Source organism: Aedes albopictus, chromosome 2 (genome assembly GCF_035046485.1).
Source record: "Aedes albopictus strain Foshan chromosome 2, AalbF5, whole genome shotgun sequence".
NCBI classification, from domain to species: domain Eukaryota; kingdom Metazoa; phylum Arthropoda; class Insecta; order Diptera; family Culicidae; genus Aedes; species Aedes albopictus.
Window position 1 is genome coordinate 289,135,862 of NC_085137.1, and position 18,636 is coordinate 289,154,497.

The following is an 18,636-nucleotide window of genomic DNA, read 5'->3' on the forward strand; positions in this document are numbered from 1 at the left end:
TCGGATTCGCAGCTTTTCAAACAAATCGGTACAAACGCACCATAGCGGACGCCATCACTCCATGACTCCGTACATAGAACAGCCAAATTCCAGATCCGAATTCCAAATCCAACAAGAAAACGATCATATAATCCTTGAGAAAGGTTAAATACATAACCGAAACCGTCGGGTTACAATGCAATAGCCGTTTTTGCTGCCGTTAAAAGACTGCCAAGGCCGAAAATACCCCCTCTGCCGGTTGTAATACCTACAGTCGTAACGAAACATCAGATATTTCCAAAGATAAAGAAGAAAAAATAGGAATATTTTAAGTGACCATAGATAGATTTTCTGAAGAAATTTCAGGAGGAATACCTGAATAAACTTCTGGAAACTTCTGATGGAACACCCAACAGAACCTCTTGAGATATTTTCGAAAAAAAAAAATTCTGCAGAAATTCCCTAATAAAAATTTAAAACATTTTTAATGAATTCCTGGGGAAATCCAAAGAGAATTTCCTAGAGATACACTTGGAGCAAATCCTGGAGGAATTTCTGTGAATCTCTGTGTGAATTTTTGCAGGAATCTACAAGAATGTCTTCCAGACTTTCAGTAAGAATCCTTATAAAAATCTCTGAATCTGTACAAAAATTTCTGAAGTAATCCTTGGAAGATTTTCTAAGACTTTCTTGAGAAATCCTTGACTTTCTGGAAGAGAAATGTCATGAAGGAATATCTAAAAGAATGTGATGAAATCTTTGGAATTTCCTTAATAATCTCTTGTACAATTCTGAGAAAATTTTGAAGGAGCTCTAAATTTCTGATTTTTAACATCATTTTCTAAAAAATCCATGAAACATTTTTGAGAAAGTTCATGAAAGGTTTTCTAGATGAATGCTTTGCAAACTTTCTCAAGGAATCTCTGTGAAAAAAAAATAAAAAAAATCGTAGATGCATTTCAATCTATGCAATTTTTTTAAGAGGAACTCTTGAAGTATTTTCTATGTCTATTCTAAAGTAATCCATGCAACATTTTTGGAAGCTATCCATGCAAGACATTCTTGAGGAGTTCTTGGGAAAGTTTCTGGAGGACATTCTAGAGTCCAAAAAGAATTGCTGACTGAATATATTTAGGAGATCCTGGATGATTTTTCAAAGCAAATCTACGAGGAGCTTCCAAAGGAGTCCCTGAAAGAGTTTCTTTAAGGATCCATGGGAGATTTTTTCAGGAACTCTTGAAAGATTTTTTAAAAATCTGTGGAAGTTTTTTAAAGTAATTTTTGGATTCAACAGCTTGAAAATAGCTTTTCCAGCCTTGAAAAAAAAATACAGCTATTTAATCTTGTCCGACGTTTCGGTCACATTTTGGTCCTTCCTCAGGGACTTGATTATTGCCGATTTTTTGTCCAGTGTTGTTTTATCGAACAATGATTAAAGTAATCCTTGGATGAATTTGTAAACAAAATTCCGGAGGAAAATCTGGAGATATTTCTGAAGAAATTATTGGTCGAATTTATTACAGAAGCTGTTCCGTCCGGGGGAACGAGCAAAGTGTACTGTAACACTTTTCGGGAGGACGACTCGAAACTAGAGGGTAAGGATCCCTCGCTAGATGCTTCGTCTTGCGGCCGATACAAGTAACTGTCGCCTGTCTATCGATAATTGTACTTTTTCCCATTCGTCCTTTTTCCTCTACATAGTCTCATTCATGCGCGGGCATGAATAGGGCGTGCGCACGCCATTGACACATTAGGAGCCCAATTTCGTTTGATCAGCACATTTTGGGGCAGTTTTAACAAAAAAGATGTCGACAACAATGCCTGTCAGTGGGTTGGGCGCGCGGTAGCTAGTCTACACACACGTAGCGTGAACAAGGCGGGATCTACGGCGGGCAGTGTGAAAAGTCTAGCGTAACATTAAGAAAAGTTCTAATTCTTCCGTAAACGGAACAAAAGCCATGGGAAATTTTCTGAAATTTTTTTTTAAAGAGTTCCTGGATGAATTTCTAAAGAAATCTCAGGAAGTTTTGCAATAAATCCTTGGAAGATAGTTATTCGCTTTAAAGAATATCTGATGGACTTTCAATTCCTTAAACAATCCTATGTGAAACATTTGGATTAATGCCTAGTGAAATTTTTGAAGAAATCGGAAGTTGCTGTGGGAATTTCTGGTGAAATCCTTGGAAAAATTTCTAGAGTAACTTCAAACGAATACCTGGAATGATTTCTGAATAAATATCCAAAGGAATTTCTGCAGCAATCCCTGGGTTAATTTCTTGAACAAACTCGCAAAAAAAATGTGAGTTCTTCCTTCAGAAGGGAAGTAAAGCGTGTGTCCCGAGATGAACTAGCCTAGGGCTAGAAATCTCGTTAATACAGATAAAAAAAATCTTTTAAATCATTTGTAAGAAATCATGGAAGAATTGGTGAAGCAATTGATGCCAAATTTCGTAAGAGAAGTCTTTGTGACACTTCTGGAGGAAGACATGGAAGATTTTCTGAAATAATCTTAAACATGATGATTTTATATGGGAAGTTTCCTTCGGAGATCGTCGAAATAAAGTTGAAAATTCTGGGTTCACTTACTTTTATTGAACACCGCAGAATTGCAACAAGAGGCGACCTAGCAGATAGCGGTACAAACCTACACTAAAGACTGCCCCAGAAAGTATGAACGCACCTAGTCTTCAGTTGTGTGGGCCTGATCGATGGCTCTTGTTTTGGTATTCGTTTTGGCTGTTTCTGCTTACTATAGGATCGAAAGTTCAAACGTTGTTTGCCATGATGAACATTGGAATTCGAAATGGTAACTTTTTTGTTCATTCCCCGCTTTGTGTAAGTTAGAAGGTTTTTTCTTGTGCTCAAACACCTTCATTATTTGTTTATCCAAACGAGGGTTAGCAAGATCTTCGTTTTTTACCCAATTTTTGCCAATGCTTAAACGTGTTATCTCCACCGTGGTTGCTGATTGCTGCTTGCACGATTTTCTCACTTACTCCGACCATATTTTGTTCATTTCCTAAGTGACCTTTCAAACTCTGTACATCGTTTGTGCACATTTTCTCGATGATGTTCCGCTGAAAGTTCATGTATTTTGAAACACACTGTTGGAATCGCAAAAACCGCTATACAAATGTTGAGAAAATAGGTTGACCAACAGGATGTAGCTAGGGTGACAATGGGTATTATCGGCAGGTTTGTTCTCTTCGTCATGGGGGGTTTTTGTCAGCCAAATTGCCTGAAACTTGGCCATATAATTCAGCTTAGTTGGGAAGGATTTGAGACCAACTCTGGGTTCAATAGGTTTCAAAAAAACCCCAAAGACGAAGAGAACAAAACGGCCGAGAATAGGTAATTTCCCCTATCAAAAAGAACTAGTCATCAACAGTTTTGAAATGCCAGTATTTTCTTACTGCGTCCATACTTTCTGGACCGGTCTTTACACGTACAGAAAGAACGTTCGGCAAATACAGCACAACCAGTAACCACGCTCTATCAAATGCTAGTCATGAATCTCTAAATTTCCGAAGAATCTTCTTGAGGAATTTCAGAAGGGATCCCTGGAGGAATTTCTGAAGCAATTCGTTAAAAAAAATCCAGCGTATAAACTCAGTTTTCATGAAGTTTTTTTTTATGTTTTGGTACATTTTGGTCTACAATTTGAATTAAAATAAAATAAATTTCTTCTAGTTTATAGATATTTCCAAAATTGAAATGTTTACTTAATCAGGGTATACCTGTAGTTGCTTAGCTGATTGGTGTACCTAACTTTTTTTTTACATGAACACAGCTACTCGGCTACTCTGCAGACGAATCCCGTGCAAAAATCAAAATGATGGGCTCATTCGTTGGTGCGTTGAAATGAAATTCAAACTTTTTTTTTATACACAGAGATTTGTTACATATTTTGTAGCAAAATTATATTAAAATTGGATATATATATAAGGAAAACTATTTCTACAAAATTAACAAGAATCTAATGTCACATTATATTAATTGATAGCTGTACTGAATGACGGCTGGCGGCAATGACCAGCATAAAAATGTTTTCAAATTTACCATGGAAAAATGCTATCATCGAACCTTAAACGCTTCTTGTGTGCGTTTTGTTTCCTCTGATATCACACGATTCTATAGCCGAGTGGTAGCGTGCGAGCCTGATGATCTCAAGATGCTTTGATCGTGTCCGGTTGCCAACACAAGCTTTTTTTCATTGTAAATCGGGTCCATTGTAAAATTGAATAGGTACATAAACATGTTTAATTGAAACAGAACTCTTTTCGTCAAATGTGTGCAAAAAAAAAATAGTGCAGAAAAAAATAGTCTTTGGAAATTCATTAACATAAATTACAGTTTTTTTCGCGAAGCATAATTGAAAACCCAGTCTGCACAAATTGAGTGGTGTTGTGTATTAAACAACAATTTCTTGTTTCTTGTTGCGAACAAATTTGGGAGCGATAATCTGCTATCAAAATAACAAAGCGCAGTTGCCTTTTTGATGTATATGGTTTGTTTTCGGTACCGTATTCTGCGAACGGCTGTGTCGATGAAGGATGAGGCACGGATTCCCGAGCAAAGGTGGATACAATAGTTGGGCGCCAGTGAATACTGGTCACCCTAAATATTTAAATGCAAACTTTGACTGAATAGATAGAAAAAGAGTGAAGTTACAAAAGAGTAAGTAGCGGCAAAGGCGATAAAGTTGAAGTTGTTTTCTGTTATTGAACGGTTTGAAACCAAGTTTAAAGTGTATAACGGCACTGATAAATGTGAGTAGGATTGAATTTGTCTATTGAGATATGTTTTATAATAAAGAATTTTTCAGTTCAAGCTGATCATCAAAAAACGTCTTTCGATCTGCTTTGAAACCCAGTGGCCTGTTTGAGTTGGTTGAACCATCTCAACAACTTTGAGAATAAACTGTGTTATCGGTGTTATCATTTTGTTATTTTTGTTATCATCTTTTCCAATTGATGATAACCAGATGATAACAAATTAAGTAATCGATAATTTTGGTATATCGCGATAACATAAAAATACTAAATGATAACAAAATAAGTTAACTCCTTTCGAACGCATATTTCAAAGCTTTCCCAAAACTGAGAGTCTGATGAACCTTAAATCTAAATCTAGTTATTTATGTGACGAGTTGCAAAAAGTTGGTTTTTTCAGCACGAGTCGTACATTTATCCAACGAGGCTTGCCGAGTTGGATAAATACGAAGAGTGCTGAAAAAATCGAGTTTTGCAACGAGTGGCATACAAAATTTTATGCGATGATTTTTTCATTATACAACTAATTAGAGTTGCATAATGTTCATAATGCAACTCAAATGAGTTACATAATGAACATTATGCAACTATTTTTCATTATGCAACTCATTTCAGTTGCATAATGAACCAGTACGGAAATATTTACCATTATGATACCTAAATAAGTTAAATAAAATAGAAATTATGATACTGAATTGCATAAAATAGATTTCGCTTCCCATCTTCAATGCGACTGTAGTACGAAAGCGTAGCCTTCAATTACTCTCACTTTCACTGAGTCCCGTTGGTATAGGGCCTATAGGCTGCGATCGACAATCACTCGATCAGGGTTTGAGACCCGCCTGTGCGCAATAGTTGAAAACATTGGTTGTAAATTATAAGAAACTTTTGTCGGAAAAGCAGATTTTTACTATTTTGGTCTATAAAATAGCTCTGAATCATAACAAATTGATAACAAAACCAGTTATCAATCAGATGTATTTTTTCATGTTGAAAACTAAATGTGATGTTGAACAAAATATGGTATAACACAATTAGTTATCAACTTGAACTCAATGATAACTTAATTTCTTATCATTTTGGTATTCCAGAAGTAAATATGAGTTATCTTTTTTTATGTTGGCTCTTAATTTAACCTAAATGATGATGATGATGATATTGTTCTACCATCTATTGTAGCAAGGCAGCTGCCTATAGCACTGGAATAATCTGAAAAGCAATTTGATCAAGATTGTGCTGTTGTTAGTGGTCAGTCATTCTCCTGTATGAAGGGCCAAAAAGGGTTATGCGGACACGCAAGCAGAGACACTTGCGCGAAACCCGCATCAGGGGAAAAGAATCTCCTTCCAGAAGAAAGTTTTCACGAACAACTGCAAAATCAAGCCCTCGATTGACAGAATACTCCCAATAGATGGGGTCGAAGAGCCCGCCCTCAATCCACGAAATGTTAACAACAAGGAGGAGGCAGTTCCAAGCTCCCTGTCCAAATCGTTTCAATCGGTTGCCCTGATGGTCCCTCCCTTTCCCAAAATATGATAAGATATGTATACATATGTAGTGTATGTAAGTGTGTGTTGTGTATGTTTAGTTATACATTTGTTTGAAAAACAATCATAATCATGATTACCTAATAAGCATTTATAAAATATACGAAACATTTACTTGATTATTCCTGAAATAAAATGTGGATTAGCCACAAAACATTAAAAAAGCACATCAAATCTCGATCCTGGAATGTCTTCCCACCAGTGATCGGCCACTGTAGGCATGAAAACATTAACACGATCGAAATCTGATGTGGTGGTAGATCTTACGCCGCAACGCACCATTCTAAGGTGATCTACCCACGTTACGGGGCGGCTCTTAATTCAACCTAAATGATAACAAACTTAATTATCAAACGAAGAATAACCAAGTAACAGAAGTTATCATTTTGTTATCCGCCTTTGCTCGGGCTGGCTGCACTCTCGCTGTTGCGAGCATGCCAGAAAACATTCCTGCAAAGTTAGTGAACGATACTGATCCGATTCGTACATGAAGGTAAAAAAATAACAATTTCAAAAGGGACCATTCATAAACCACGTAGACTTTCTGGGGGGAGGGGGGGGTCTGGCCAAAGTCTACGCTCCATACAAATTTCAATTTTTTTTGTATGGACGAAAATCTACGAGGGGGGAGGGGGGGGGGGTGGGGTCTGATATGGTCAAAATTTGGTCTACGTGGTTTATGAACAGCCCCAAACTAGTAACAGATATTCGTTTCAAGTTTTTGGCGCATTTGGTAATCATGTGAAATGAAGCGATATTGCAATTTGTTTACTCAGCTCAAATTACCTAACATCAAAGTATAACCACCCGCGACTTCATATCGTAGATATAAAGAAACACTCAACTAGCAAATAAAAAATACGACCCGAAGTGATATACACAATTACCCTCCAACACCCTTTCATTTATTGATGAAAGAACGATGGCCCAGCTACTCCCATGAAAAAGTGACGGTTCAAAAGACGTGGCGTCTCAATGAGGTTGTAATTTGTTTCGTCTCGCGAATTGTTGACTCCTCGATCTCAGCGATGGTGATCCACCCCATGGCAAACGAGATCTTTCGCATTGAGAGACAGCTCACTAGTGGACTGTGGACATCGAATGAACGACGGTGATTCCAGTTATGATGCTTTGACTTGACAGCAGCGCCGTCTCGGAAGCTAAAGCTCGACCGTGTAATGACGAATGATGATGCTAAAATCAAGCTAATCATACACAGTTTAGCGCGCGTCTTTTCAGGATGGTAGATAGTCAGTGGCTAGGTTACCTTTCTATAGCTGTCTAACTAGGCATTGAAAGGTCCAGTGCAAGTTTTCGCGCGCTTCAACGTCCATGGCAATGAATAGCTTGCTTTATAGATGATCAGAGGGTATCAATAGATTGACTGTAATCGCCGGAGTAGCAAATATCAATTTATTCGTTAAGTTGATAGATTATCTCAACAACGAGATGTTGGTCATTGATGGTTTTGGTTTTGCTTGCCATTTAGTACACCCTTTGTACAAACAATTGTTTGGACGGTTATATATAATTATAGCTGAATATCTTGACAAGTGTTATTTAGCACATTTTACAGTCACAAAAATTAAATAACCAGAAGTGTCAACTTTCATTGCCGATGCATAGTTTTACATTCGTGAATCATGTGGCAGGTACGATGATACACTATGCCCATTGTCCAAGAATGTCAAGGATATTTACATTACTATCCTGGACTGATCCGGAATCGAACCTGTGTCACCCCTCTTAGCATGGTCTTGCGCTCGTTCATCGCTTCTGATATATACGGGCCTCATATCACACTTCATTCAATGCACAATGATCAGCCGAATGGATTCATTCATGTTAAGTTATAGTCAATCACAACACCGTGGTGTTAAATCAAGGCCGAACCGCAATGTCCGCTAGCTACAACGACACACCGGTTCAAATTTATATCCCTTTTGTAGGCGTACTCCCATATTACTACTTATACGCATTTCCTCTGGCATACACACGGCGTTGATATATAGCTTTTACAGCTTTTATAGTTCTTGCAACCAAGATAAGACGGCTCTAGGAAGCACTGTTTGAATCCGATCGTACCCATTGATTCCCATGTAGTTGTAGTGCATCCATTTTGCTCTATTTATTATCGACATATTCCACGTCAGCTTTACAAATCGTGATCCAGCCGGTGGCAGGCAATTAATATATTTTTCACGGCACGCCCCCACCGTACTATTGAACACACCTTCTTATCGAACGAAGCGACTGACTGACTGAGGCAAGTCTGCCTTTTCGTCAATGGACGTGAGCGAAGATGTGTGCAAAATTTGCCGCAGAAAAAATAGTCTTAGGAAATTCATTAACATAAATTACAGTTTTTTCGCGAAACATAGAAGCCCATAATTGATAACCCATAAATTGAATTGCCTACTATTAGCGAGAATATTTATGGGTTTCGGGAATCGAACCCGCCGTCTCCGGATTGGTGATCTACAGCCTTGTCCACGGGGCCAACTGGAGACCCGCCCCCTTGCCATTTGATCCTTTAACACCCCTCCCCCTTTTATCCATTGAGTCAACTCCCCCCATTCCATTCGTCCATCTTCTTCACTCCTGTCACTCCCCTCCCCTCCGAGTACCGTCTACGGGTACTCGGTCTACTAGAGGAAACTCCTGTGAACCGCAGTTCAACACACACCTCGTTGTTTCCTTTTTTGGTGAATTGGGACAAAATTGTCCTTGCTCCAAGTGATCTTAAAATTGCTTGTTATTTTCCATATAGAACATTTTCCACGAAATTCCCTTCCCGGGAAGAGTGGACATCTGGATATCTGGAAAGAAGTATTTCAGACGGCATCGTATTTTACACTGATGGATCCCTTCTCGAAGGTCGAGCAGGTGCTGGTGTTTATTCTCGTGAGCTAAGGCTGTATCTGTTTTACTCACTTGGTAGACACTGCACCGTTTTTCAGGCCGAAATCTTTGCTCTTATGTGCGGAGTGCAATCAGCACTTCAGCAGTACGTAATGGGCAAAGTAATATACTTCTGTTCAGATAGCCAGGCTTCTATTAAAGTACTTGCTTCGGCCAACTCTAGGCCGAAGATAGTTATCACTTGTCGAACTCAAATCGAGGAGCTGAATTCAGCAAACGCTGTTCACCTTGTATGGGTACCTGGCCATTCTTCCATCGCTGGAAATGAATTGGCTGATGAGTAAGCTCGCACTGAAGCATCACATGACTTCATTGGCCCTGAGCCAGCTATTCCGATATCGAAGTGTTGGGTAAAGCTTTAGATTCACACCTGGGCTGCTACTCAACACAGACAATACTGGGATAGTTTAGAGCAGTGATTCCCAAAGTGGGCGAAATCGCCCCCTTGGGGGCGAAAATCAGGCCCAGGGGGGCGAAAATTTGAGAAATAAAAATTGGGGGGCGAAAATACTAAAAAGGGGGCGATTTTTTCAATGATTGGAAAACATCAAAAGTATTGAACTACAAAACGAGAATGTCAACGTAATCATAAAAACTCCATGGAATTCAAGCTTACAGTTCAAGTTTTGCCTAGGATAATAAAAAACGCTGTGACTATTAAACATAAGCATCGACTTAATTCTACAGAATGATTGGTATTTTTTTCCTTGTTGGGGACATAATGCCACTGCGACCATTGATTTGATCTATTGTGGCGTCATCCTCTTCATTTTTTTTATTGCCGTACTGAAAAGAACCGACACTATCAGGAGTGACTTTCCTCACAGCAAATGGCGTTTGTCCCAATCAGGTACCGCGTTCCGTATGAAACTTAGTACATGTTTGGGATGAGAAGCCCAAATTTCCTGAGGCCCCATTAGGCCCCTTTCCAGAAATCTACAGCGCTTGTGATAAAGTGCAACACACTCGCACAATAAATGCTCAGACGTTTCAGTCTCTAATTTACAAAATCGACATTTATCTTCTTGCAATTTACCAATCAATTTCAGGTAGTATTTGCAAGGGCAGTGGCCAGTTATTAGTCCAGTGTAAGTACTTAGGTCATTTTTGTTCAGGTCTATTAGCCTTAGTGTGTTAATGGCGTCTGGTGTGATGAATCGCTTAGATTGACGAGAATCAGTTATGTTCATCCAGTTACGCTTAATTTTAAATTCTTCTAAAATCTTGAATTTCATTTTTAAGGCACTTGGAGCCAACCCAAAAAATGGCTCCGGTCCTATGAATTGAGTGGATGACCCTTGTTTTGCCAACTGATCAACCTTTTCATTTCCTTCTATTCCGCGATGCCCAGGAACAAGGATGGGAACACTCACTTGCAGAGAGTTACACTCACTTGATGTTTTCTTAGCTCAGAAGCGTGCAATCAAGAAATGATGTATGGACGACTTTTGCCTTGTGATCTAGTCTAAAAGTTTGCCGAATAGAGTAGGGGTCGCACACGCATACCGAAGTCGTGAAGGAGCTGCGAAGGCAACTCTCCACGAGGTGAATGTAAATTACACTCACCTCGTGGAGAGTCGCTTTCACAGCTCTGTCACGACTTTGATATGTGTGTTCGACACCTACTCTATTCGGCAAACTTTTAGACAAAACCACAAGGCAAAAATCGTCCATAAACCATTTCTTGATTGCACGCTTCTGAGCTGAGAAAACATCAAGTGAGTGTAACTCTCTGCAAGTGAGTGTTCCCATCCCTGCCCAGGAACCCAATACAGATTAACCTTATTGCGACAGGACAATTGCTGCAGTAGCTTCGAGCATTCCAAGACTAGTTTCGAGGTATACACTTTGGACTTCAAAGCATTCAATGCTGCTTTGCTATCCGAACATATACAAATATTAGCATTTCTATAGCGCCTTTTGAGACATATGTCAGCACATTCCAAAATAGCATAGACTTCAGCCTGGAAGACAGTAGGCCACCTTCCCAGTGGCAATGAAACGTTGACACCAGGGCCAAAAATACCAGCCCCAACCAAATTGTCTTGTTTTGAGCCGTCAGTGTAAAAAACAGTTGAACCAGATCGAAAAACTGGCTCCCCTGTTTCCCAATCCTGACGAGTCACATCAGCAACACAAAATAGATGACCAAAAAAGTTACGCTTTATCATGTAATCTTCATTGACCAAATATACTGGGTCGATTTCGTAAATCTTTAGTATGCTCATATGCCCTTTAAGATTATAATAATTGAGATTTAAGGACCTTCTCATACTTAGACCACTTTTAGCAGCTGTTATTTAAATACAATCATGCAATGGCAGAAGATTTAGCATTGCATCCAAAGCTTTTGATGGGGTGCTATGCATTGCCCCAGTTAGTGAAGCTGTTGCAAGCCTTTGTAGCTTGTTTAATTTTGTTTGAGTTGTAACTTGTTTGGTCTTTTCCCACCAAATAATAGAAGCATAAGTAATAATGGGTTTCACAATGGTCATATAAATCCAAAGTATCATCTTCGGCTTCAAGCCCCATTTCCTCCCAAAAGTTCTTTTACAGCCCCAGAAAGCATTTCTAGCTTTTTCTAACTGTTTTTCCACATGTTTATGCCAGCAGAGTTTACTATCTAGTACAACTCCTAAAAATTTGACATCTAGAGATAAAGATAATTCGACATCTCCTAGCTTCAGTTCCGATATAGAGATTTTTCGTCTCCTAGTGAAGGGTACAATCGTTGATGATTGGTGTTTATGTGAACTCTTTGGCAAATTGCTGGAAAAGACTGCTACACGTGTTTCTGAAGCGTTTGTGTGATTCTCGAAATCTAAATAAAAATATATTTGGAAACTCCTATAATGAACATTCGTGAATCGTGATTAGTTTTCGTCAAAATTATGAAGAGAACATAGTTTTTTTTCGCGATTTAATGATAACAATTGCGTTTTAACTCGTAGACAGACTTATTCATGGAATTTCCAAGCAAAAACATGAGCAGCAGACAGTGTTTACAAACAACTGTGTTTGAAAATATTTCAGAAAAGCTTCTCGGAGGAATTCCAAATTTTACTGAAAGTTAATTTGAAAACATTTCAAGTGGAAGTGGAAGTGGATTGTTGTCACGCAAATAGAGCTTTTCACTGAAAACGCATGTGTATTGAGTTACTGTTGACAGATTTTCTTCTATGTTAGTGTGAAATTCAGCGATTTCCTGTATCGCGGAAGCCTTCGCTGGAAGAAAACGTCATGTTGCTCAGCGAAGCAAGGAAAATTTTCAGTGAAAAAAGAAATAATTTATTTAAAACACAGAAAGCATTCAAATTTATACGAAGCTCGTTGATTTGAATCTGGATGTGGGTTTGACGAAACATAACTACATTTGAATATACACCGCTATTTATTATTTTTATTTTTCTTTATTATCGAGATTTTCAGCCCTCGGCATCACACCGATATTTTTTTGGGTTGCACTTTTTTCACATAACACATTTTTTTAATTGTTTTCAAATTCTCCACCAGTCTTATTTTACTGCTTGTGACAAAACATTGACTCTCATTTGTTGAAAAACTCCTTTTAACCCTCGAGCGATCGCGCTGTTGTATTTTGTACAACACGATGAAAAAATCTCGCTTTTTTTACTCAGCATTAGCGTGGTGCTGACGCAGGTAGTCAACCGCGCGAGTTACGGAAGGTTAAGAACAATCATAAAACATCTGGTTGGGAATATCGAGTGTTCATATGTGTTCACAGTCAGTTCTATTTCGATTAATAAATATTCAATTAACAACGGTTTAAGAAGTAGGGATAAACACGATTTCAATACTTTTGTAAGTACCTACGATAAAAATTCAGTATTTTTTTTTTCAAATGCGGAAAATCAACGCATTTACATAACAATTTAATGAAAATGAGAGTGACACAGTTTTAGATACACTAGATGGCACTCCTCGATTTGCCACAGTAGCGCCTTCAAAGGCTTTAGCTAAGCATAGTTTCAGCCTTCTACTATAAAAAAAAATTCACCTAGGGGGGGCGAAAATATTTTTTTGAAGCTCTAAGGGGGCGATACCCCCTAAAAGTTTGGGAAACATTGGGTTAGAGTGACGTCGTCAAACAAAATTGTAGTGTACTGAGCCATCTCCAAGAGTGGCGAAGTATCTTACAAATCTGTCAAAGCAGAATTGCAGCATTCTGGTCAAAGCATTGACTGGCCACTGCCGACTCAGCTATCACATGGTGAATATTCAGCAAGCTGATTCATTTGCATGTGATAGCTGTGAATCCGATTATGGAACTTCGTATCATTTGATATGTAACTGTCCAGTTTTCGCGCAACTACGTTTCCGAGTATTCGGTAAACACTTATCAAGTGAAACTGACTTCAGAGACCTGAATGTTCAGGATATCCTTTTATTCTTAACCCGCTGTGGTAAAGAGCTATAGGCTCTCTTTCGCTTAATGCGTTATTACAATGCAATTTTAAGGATCATTTCACCAGTACGAATACATCTGATACCGCGTACATCATCTCCTAGATCCGATGCTCTTTTATTTCGGGGTTATCATTCCCCTGGCCCTGCGAATGCCGACGGGTAGCTCCTCTGCGGATGGCTGCCTTTACGCTTCAACGACTGATGTGAGAATGCAGTCACATCTGGTGTCTTTGTCGGGCTACCCGCGAATGTGAAGGCCTCAGTCTAAGTTGACTTTATGGAGATAAACCAGCCTCGGGCTGAAAATATCCCTAATAAAGATAGTAATAATAATAATAAGTTGACTTTGACACCTTCAGGTTAACGGACTATTTCCGTGAGCTTGTCTAGCCACTAGCATTGACTTACGAAGTTTCAGCAAGCCCTGCTTGAGGTCCTTCTTGATAATCACGTTCCTCTGTTATTAAGTTACTGCCATGGCAGGAAGCCCTTCAGGGTTTTGATGACGGCCCTCGCCAAACACGCTCCGTTCATTTCTTCTCCCAGCGATCCAGCAGGAGTTGTAATGGGTTCACATACAATTGTGCACTCACACTGTTACCTCCTTCATCCGTCTAGGCGGAGACCCAGCTACTTAGCACACTCCTTATTGCGAATGGGTTAACCACACTACTGTCCACGCCACTATTTAAATTTATGTTGGTAAAGCTCATTTTAGGTCTCTACAGATAGCCTGGTTAAGGCTATGAAACGCCATTCCGAAGACGACGGGTGCAATTCGCGTTCCGGTCGGGAAAATTTCTTCGATTCACTGGGCATCGCATATCATTGTGCTTGCCACACAATATATAAATTCGTGCAATGACAAACAATGACTGCTGTCAGTCACTGTGGAAGTCCTCAAAAAACACTAAGTTGAGAAAGACAGGCCTAGTTCCAATGGGAAAGTAGAGCCAGAAAGAAGATGAAAGTTTATTATGATTCTCACGAGTATCAAATATCGCAAACATCGCGTGGCTCGCACGAAGATACTTTATGTCCAAGGATGTCAAGAAAATTTTCAATATAAAATGTGTCGAAACCGACCCGGAATCGACCCCGTAACCTTCCTCATGATCTTGCTAAATACCCGTACGTATACCGTTTGGGACATATGGGCCCTAAAATACATCCTCTATCCTTGGTTAAATAAACATACCGTTCATGGTTATCAATACATAATCAAATAATTTTATTCACTTTTTATTTTCAGATGATCTCATTCCGAATCAGAATATCTTTACACCGTGCGTAGCCTTCAGAGTAGTAGGAACTCCAATAAAGCATATAAACAGTAAGTACAATCAAAGTGTTATAGATATTTTTAACTTTGGTACAGCTTTTCCCTACTATATTTTCCATGAAGCTTGCTTTTAGTTCTTTCGAAAGATTGACATTTGTATAAACATTGAAATTGACATTTGATTTGAGATAACCAGGCTACAATTAAGCAATTTGTTTTGTAAATTTGGTAATTTACAGTGAAAATAGAAGGTGCTCAATATGCCCCATCTGCTCATTATGTCCCGCCTACCCCTAGTCCGCTGACAGTATGCGTGGACCTATTCCTGTATCCATCGATGTACGCTGGGTGACGACGGTTATGGGTGGCATTAAATGAAACGCTCGCACTCATTTGTTTTGTTGCTTTGCTTCATGCTGCTTTTTTGTGGTTTTATGACTCAGCGGCATAATTCTATGACTCAGCATCATAATGTTGCAAGAAAGATAAACAAGAAAAGATTTGTTGGCAACCATGAAGTTTTTATGTAAATTGTAAAAATATTCAAATATTGGTCGTTTTCTTTGGAGGCAGCTTTCGACTGAGGTATCTGGACACCTGGGAGGATTTTCGGCGTGGCAGTCGCAATTGCAATTAAACGATGAGATATTCTCCTTCATCCGACGTTTCGATGTGTATTACATCTTCTTCAGGGAATTAGGGGTGTTAATCGCTTTCGTTTTGAATTATGCTTCCACAAAGCCTTTCAAAACGAAAGCTTCTTCCCTGAAGAAGATGTTATACACATCGAAACGTCGGATGAAGGAGAATATCTGATCGTTTGATTGCAATTGCGACTGCCACGCCGAAAATCCTCCCATTTGTCGTTTTCTTCATGATAATATGACTTGTAGTCATGCTATCAAAAAGCGGCATAATTTATGATTTTTCCTTCATATTTTTAGGAACGATTTTTTCCCGTGTGTAATTACTTAGTGTTGTGCAAAAAAATACTGTGACACATGTCAACACTGTAGATCTGAAGAAGTGATAATTAGGGTAGTTTGATTGGTCCGGATTATCCCAAAAGAACTTTGGACTTGTTCGTACAATACCAAGGAGGTACTTGATTATAAATGGATGTGTGGCTTTACAGTTCATAGAGAAAATAATTATGGGTAGGCGGGGCAATATGGACACCCGGGGCAGAATGGACACCCTCAATATTTTGAAATATGCGAACTTTTTTGAACTTTTTATGAATGGAGAATGTAGTTCATTTGTCTAAAACGTAGTTTCAGGAAAGAAACATTCGAAATTAAAATTATACTTGATTTTACACAAAAAAGTTGCGTCCTCCGATTTTTCTGCATGGAAATTATAATTTTCACACCATCTAAAATAAGATTTAGTGATTAATTTATTGCAGGTCGATTAAAACCTGATATTTCTAGAACACATGCAAGTAGTTTTGCTGTATCTACATGCTTAACATGTTTATATTTTCTTCTTTATTATATCAAAAGTCAAGTTTGGAAATATCTTCTGCTGCCAGGGCAAAATGGACACTTACCTTTTTGAAAGAAGCGGCAAGAGAAAAATATAACCTAAATCACAAACCAACCAAATTCTTCGATTTCAGTATATTTTTGGTTAAATGTTCACTATAGTAGGCATAGGGCGAAACAAATTGGTCAAAAAACGACAGCAGTAGAAAATAGTTGTTCTAGGCACAGCTGTACATGCTGACAAAAACGAAGCTTTATCCAAAACAGCCTGCAATTAAATTAACTGAACATAAATGAACTACTTCGGCGTATTATTCATCCATAATAGTTGTTTTGTAATAGAATGACTTTATAGGTGTAAATAATGTACGGAATTCGTAAAATTCTCATGGTGTTCATATTGCCCCATGGGGGTGTCCATTCTGCCCCGTATGCTTGAAGACGGTCATGAAAAACTAACATTTTTCATAACATTTTTTGAAGTGGATAAATCACTTTTCTTCGTGAGCATTCTTATGCAATAGATGCTAAATAGACTTTAAAAGGATACATGTATCAAAAAACTAAACTTTTTTGACATCTTGTCAGGTAAAGTTGGCAAAAACCTTAGGGTGTCCATATTGCTTCGCCTACCCCTACAGTAGCGGATGCAGACATCAAGGACTAAAATTCAGGAAAGTTTTGACGGCTTTGAATGTCACAAAATAATATGATTTTTCCTATCAGTTTCGATTGGTCTAGAATATCCCAAAAGAACTATGAAGTGATTCAAACAATTCTAAGGGTATCATTAGTAATATAACTATAGTTGGAAATGTAATGTTACAGCTCATAGCGAAAATCACACAATGGTTGTGGATATCAACGACTATTTTCCAGTACAATTTGGATGACGCTGAGCATAAGTAAGTCCAATAATATTAGTTGATCATGCAATGTTACTCTGCAGAGCGAATGACTACTGTCAGGAGTGTTAATCTGAAGCTCTGCTCCTCAGAGTAGTTTGGTTGATGCGGAACATCCCAGATGAATTTTGAAATGGTTCGTACACCTCCATGGGGGTCATTGATAATAGTTGCATATGTGATATTAGAATATAGCGATTATAACTGCTGTAAAAGATGTAGATCTAAACTCCAGGTTGATTTTGACGACCATGTATATAATATTATTTATTATTGTAGACTAATAGATAGCAGCTTAGGTCCATAGTTGATTATGCAACGTTAATCTGTATTGAGGATATGACTACTGTTAGAAGTATAGATGGTCGGCGTTAAGTCAGACCGGACCATCTGTTTTTCAATGATTTCGAGAAACTGTCCTGCTAGCACTTGAAATTTCTAAACTTTGATATTATTTCCAGAAATACTATTATTCATTTATGTAATGACACATCTGCATTAACATAACGTCGAAAATTTCAGGTTTAACAAATTCCTCAGCTTATCTCTTTACCTGCCCGAAAAATCACGTAGTCCGCTCTGGCTGAACGCCGACCAGATATGAGGTTATAAACTCCAAGTTCTTTTGGATGACCTGGATTATCCTAATAAAGGGTGATACACAAATTATGTCACGCAAAAATCGACCATTTTCAACTCCCCCTCCCCCTATGTCACACTTTTTGTATGAGATCTCAAATTTTTTGTATGGGTCGTCACGTTATTTAAACCCCACCCCCTCCCTCTAAAAGCGTGACGTAATTTGTGCACGACCCCTAATGTCAATAAAAGGTTGCCGAGTTTCCAAGAGATTCAAGGATTATTGCCAAATTTCCAATATCACAATTTGATGCTAAACTGAACAAAGTTTCTCCTATAGATTTTAAGAACTCAATTCCAGATGAGTTTGGAATATCTTGAACATCCGAAGATATTTAAAACTGAACCATATTCATTAAGAAGGCTACTCAAAAGCACATGAATGTGAACCATATCTAAAATCAGCATAAAAAATAGTGAATGAATTATTATGTTTTTCCAAACTTCTTGGTGTACAGAATATTAACCCTCTAATACCCAAATTTTTAATTTTGATCTAAATATCATTTTTCGTCATCTAAAATCGATTTAAACATGTTTTGGAAGATGATTCTTTTTAATTCTCGATTTTGTGAATTTTGATTTTTGATTTTTCTAATTTTTATTTTTGAACATCCCTACACTTTTATTTTTTTCCTGGAAGCCTATTTGGCCTACCGATTTTTCAAGACGAAA

The 18,636-nt window shown here is 38.2% G+C and overlaps 1 protein-coding gene across 1 annotated transcript in view; it reads left to right on the plus strand.

Annotated features, from left to right (window-relative positions):
* Window positions 1-18,636, plus strand: part of LOC109408165 (uncharacterized) — a 323,758-nt gene that overhangs the window by 279,520 nt on the left and 25,602 nt on the right. The window contains exon 8 of the mRNA XM_062852041.1: window positions 14,901-14,981. Coding sequence (XP_062708025.1) covers window positions 14,901-14,981 — 81 coding nt within the window. The remainder of the gene's footprint in view (window positions 1-14,900; window positions 14,982-18,636) is intronic.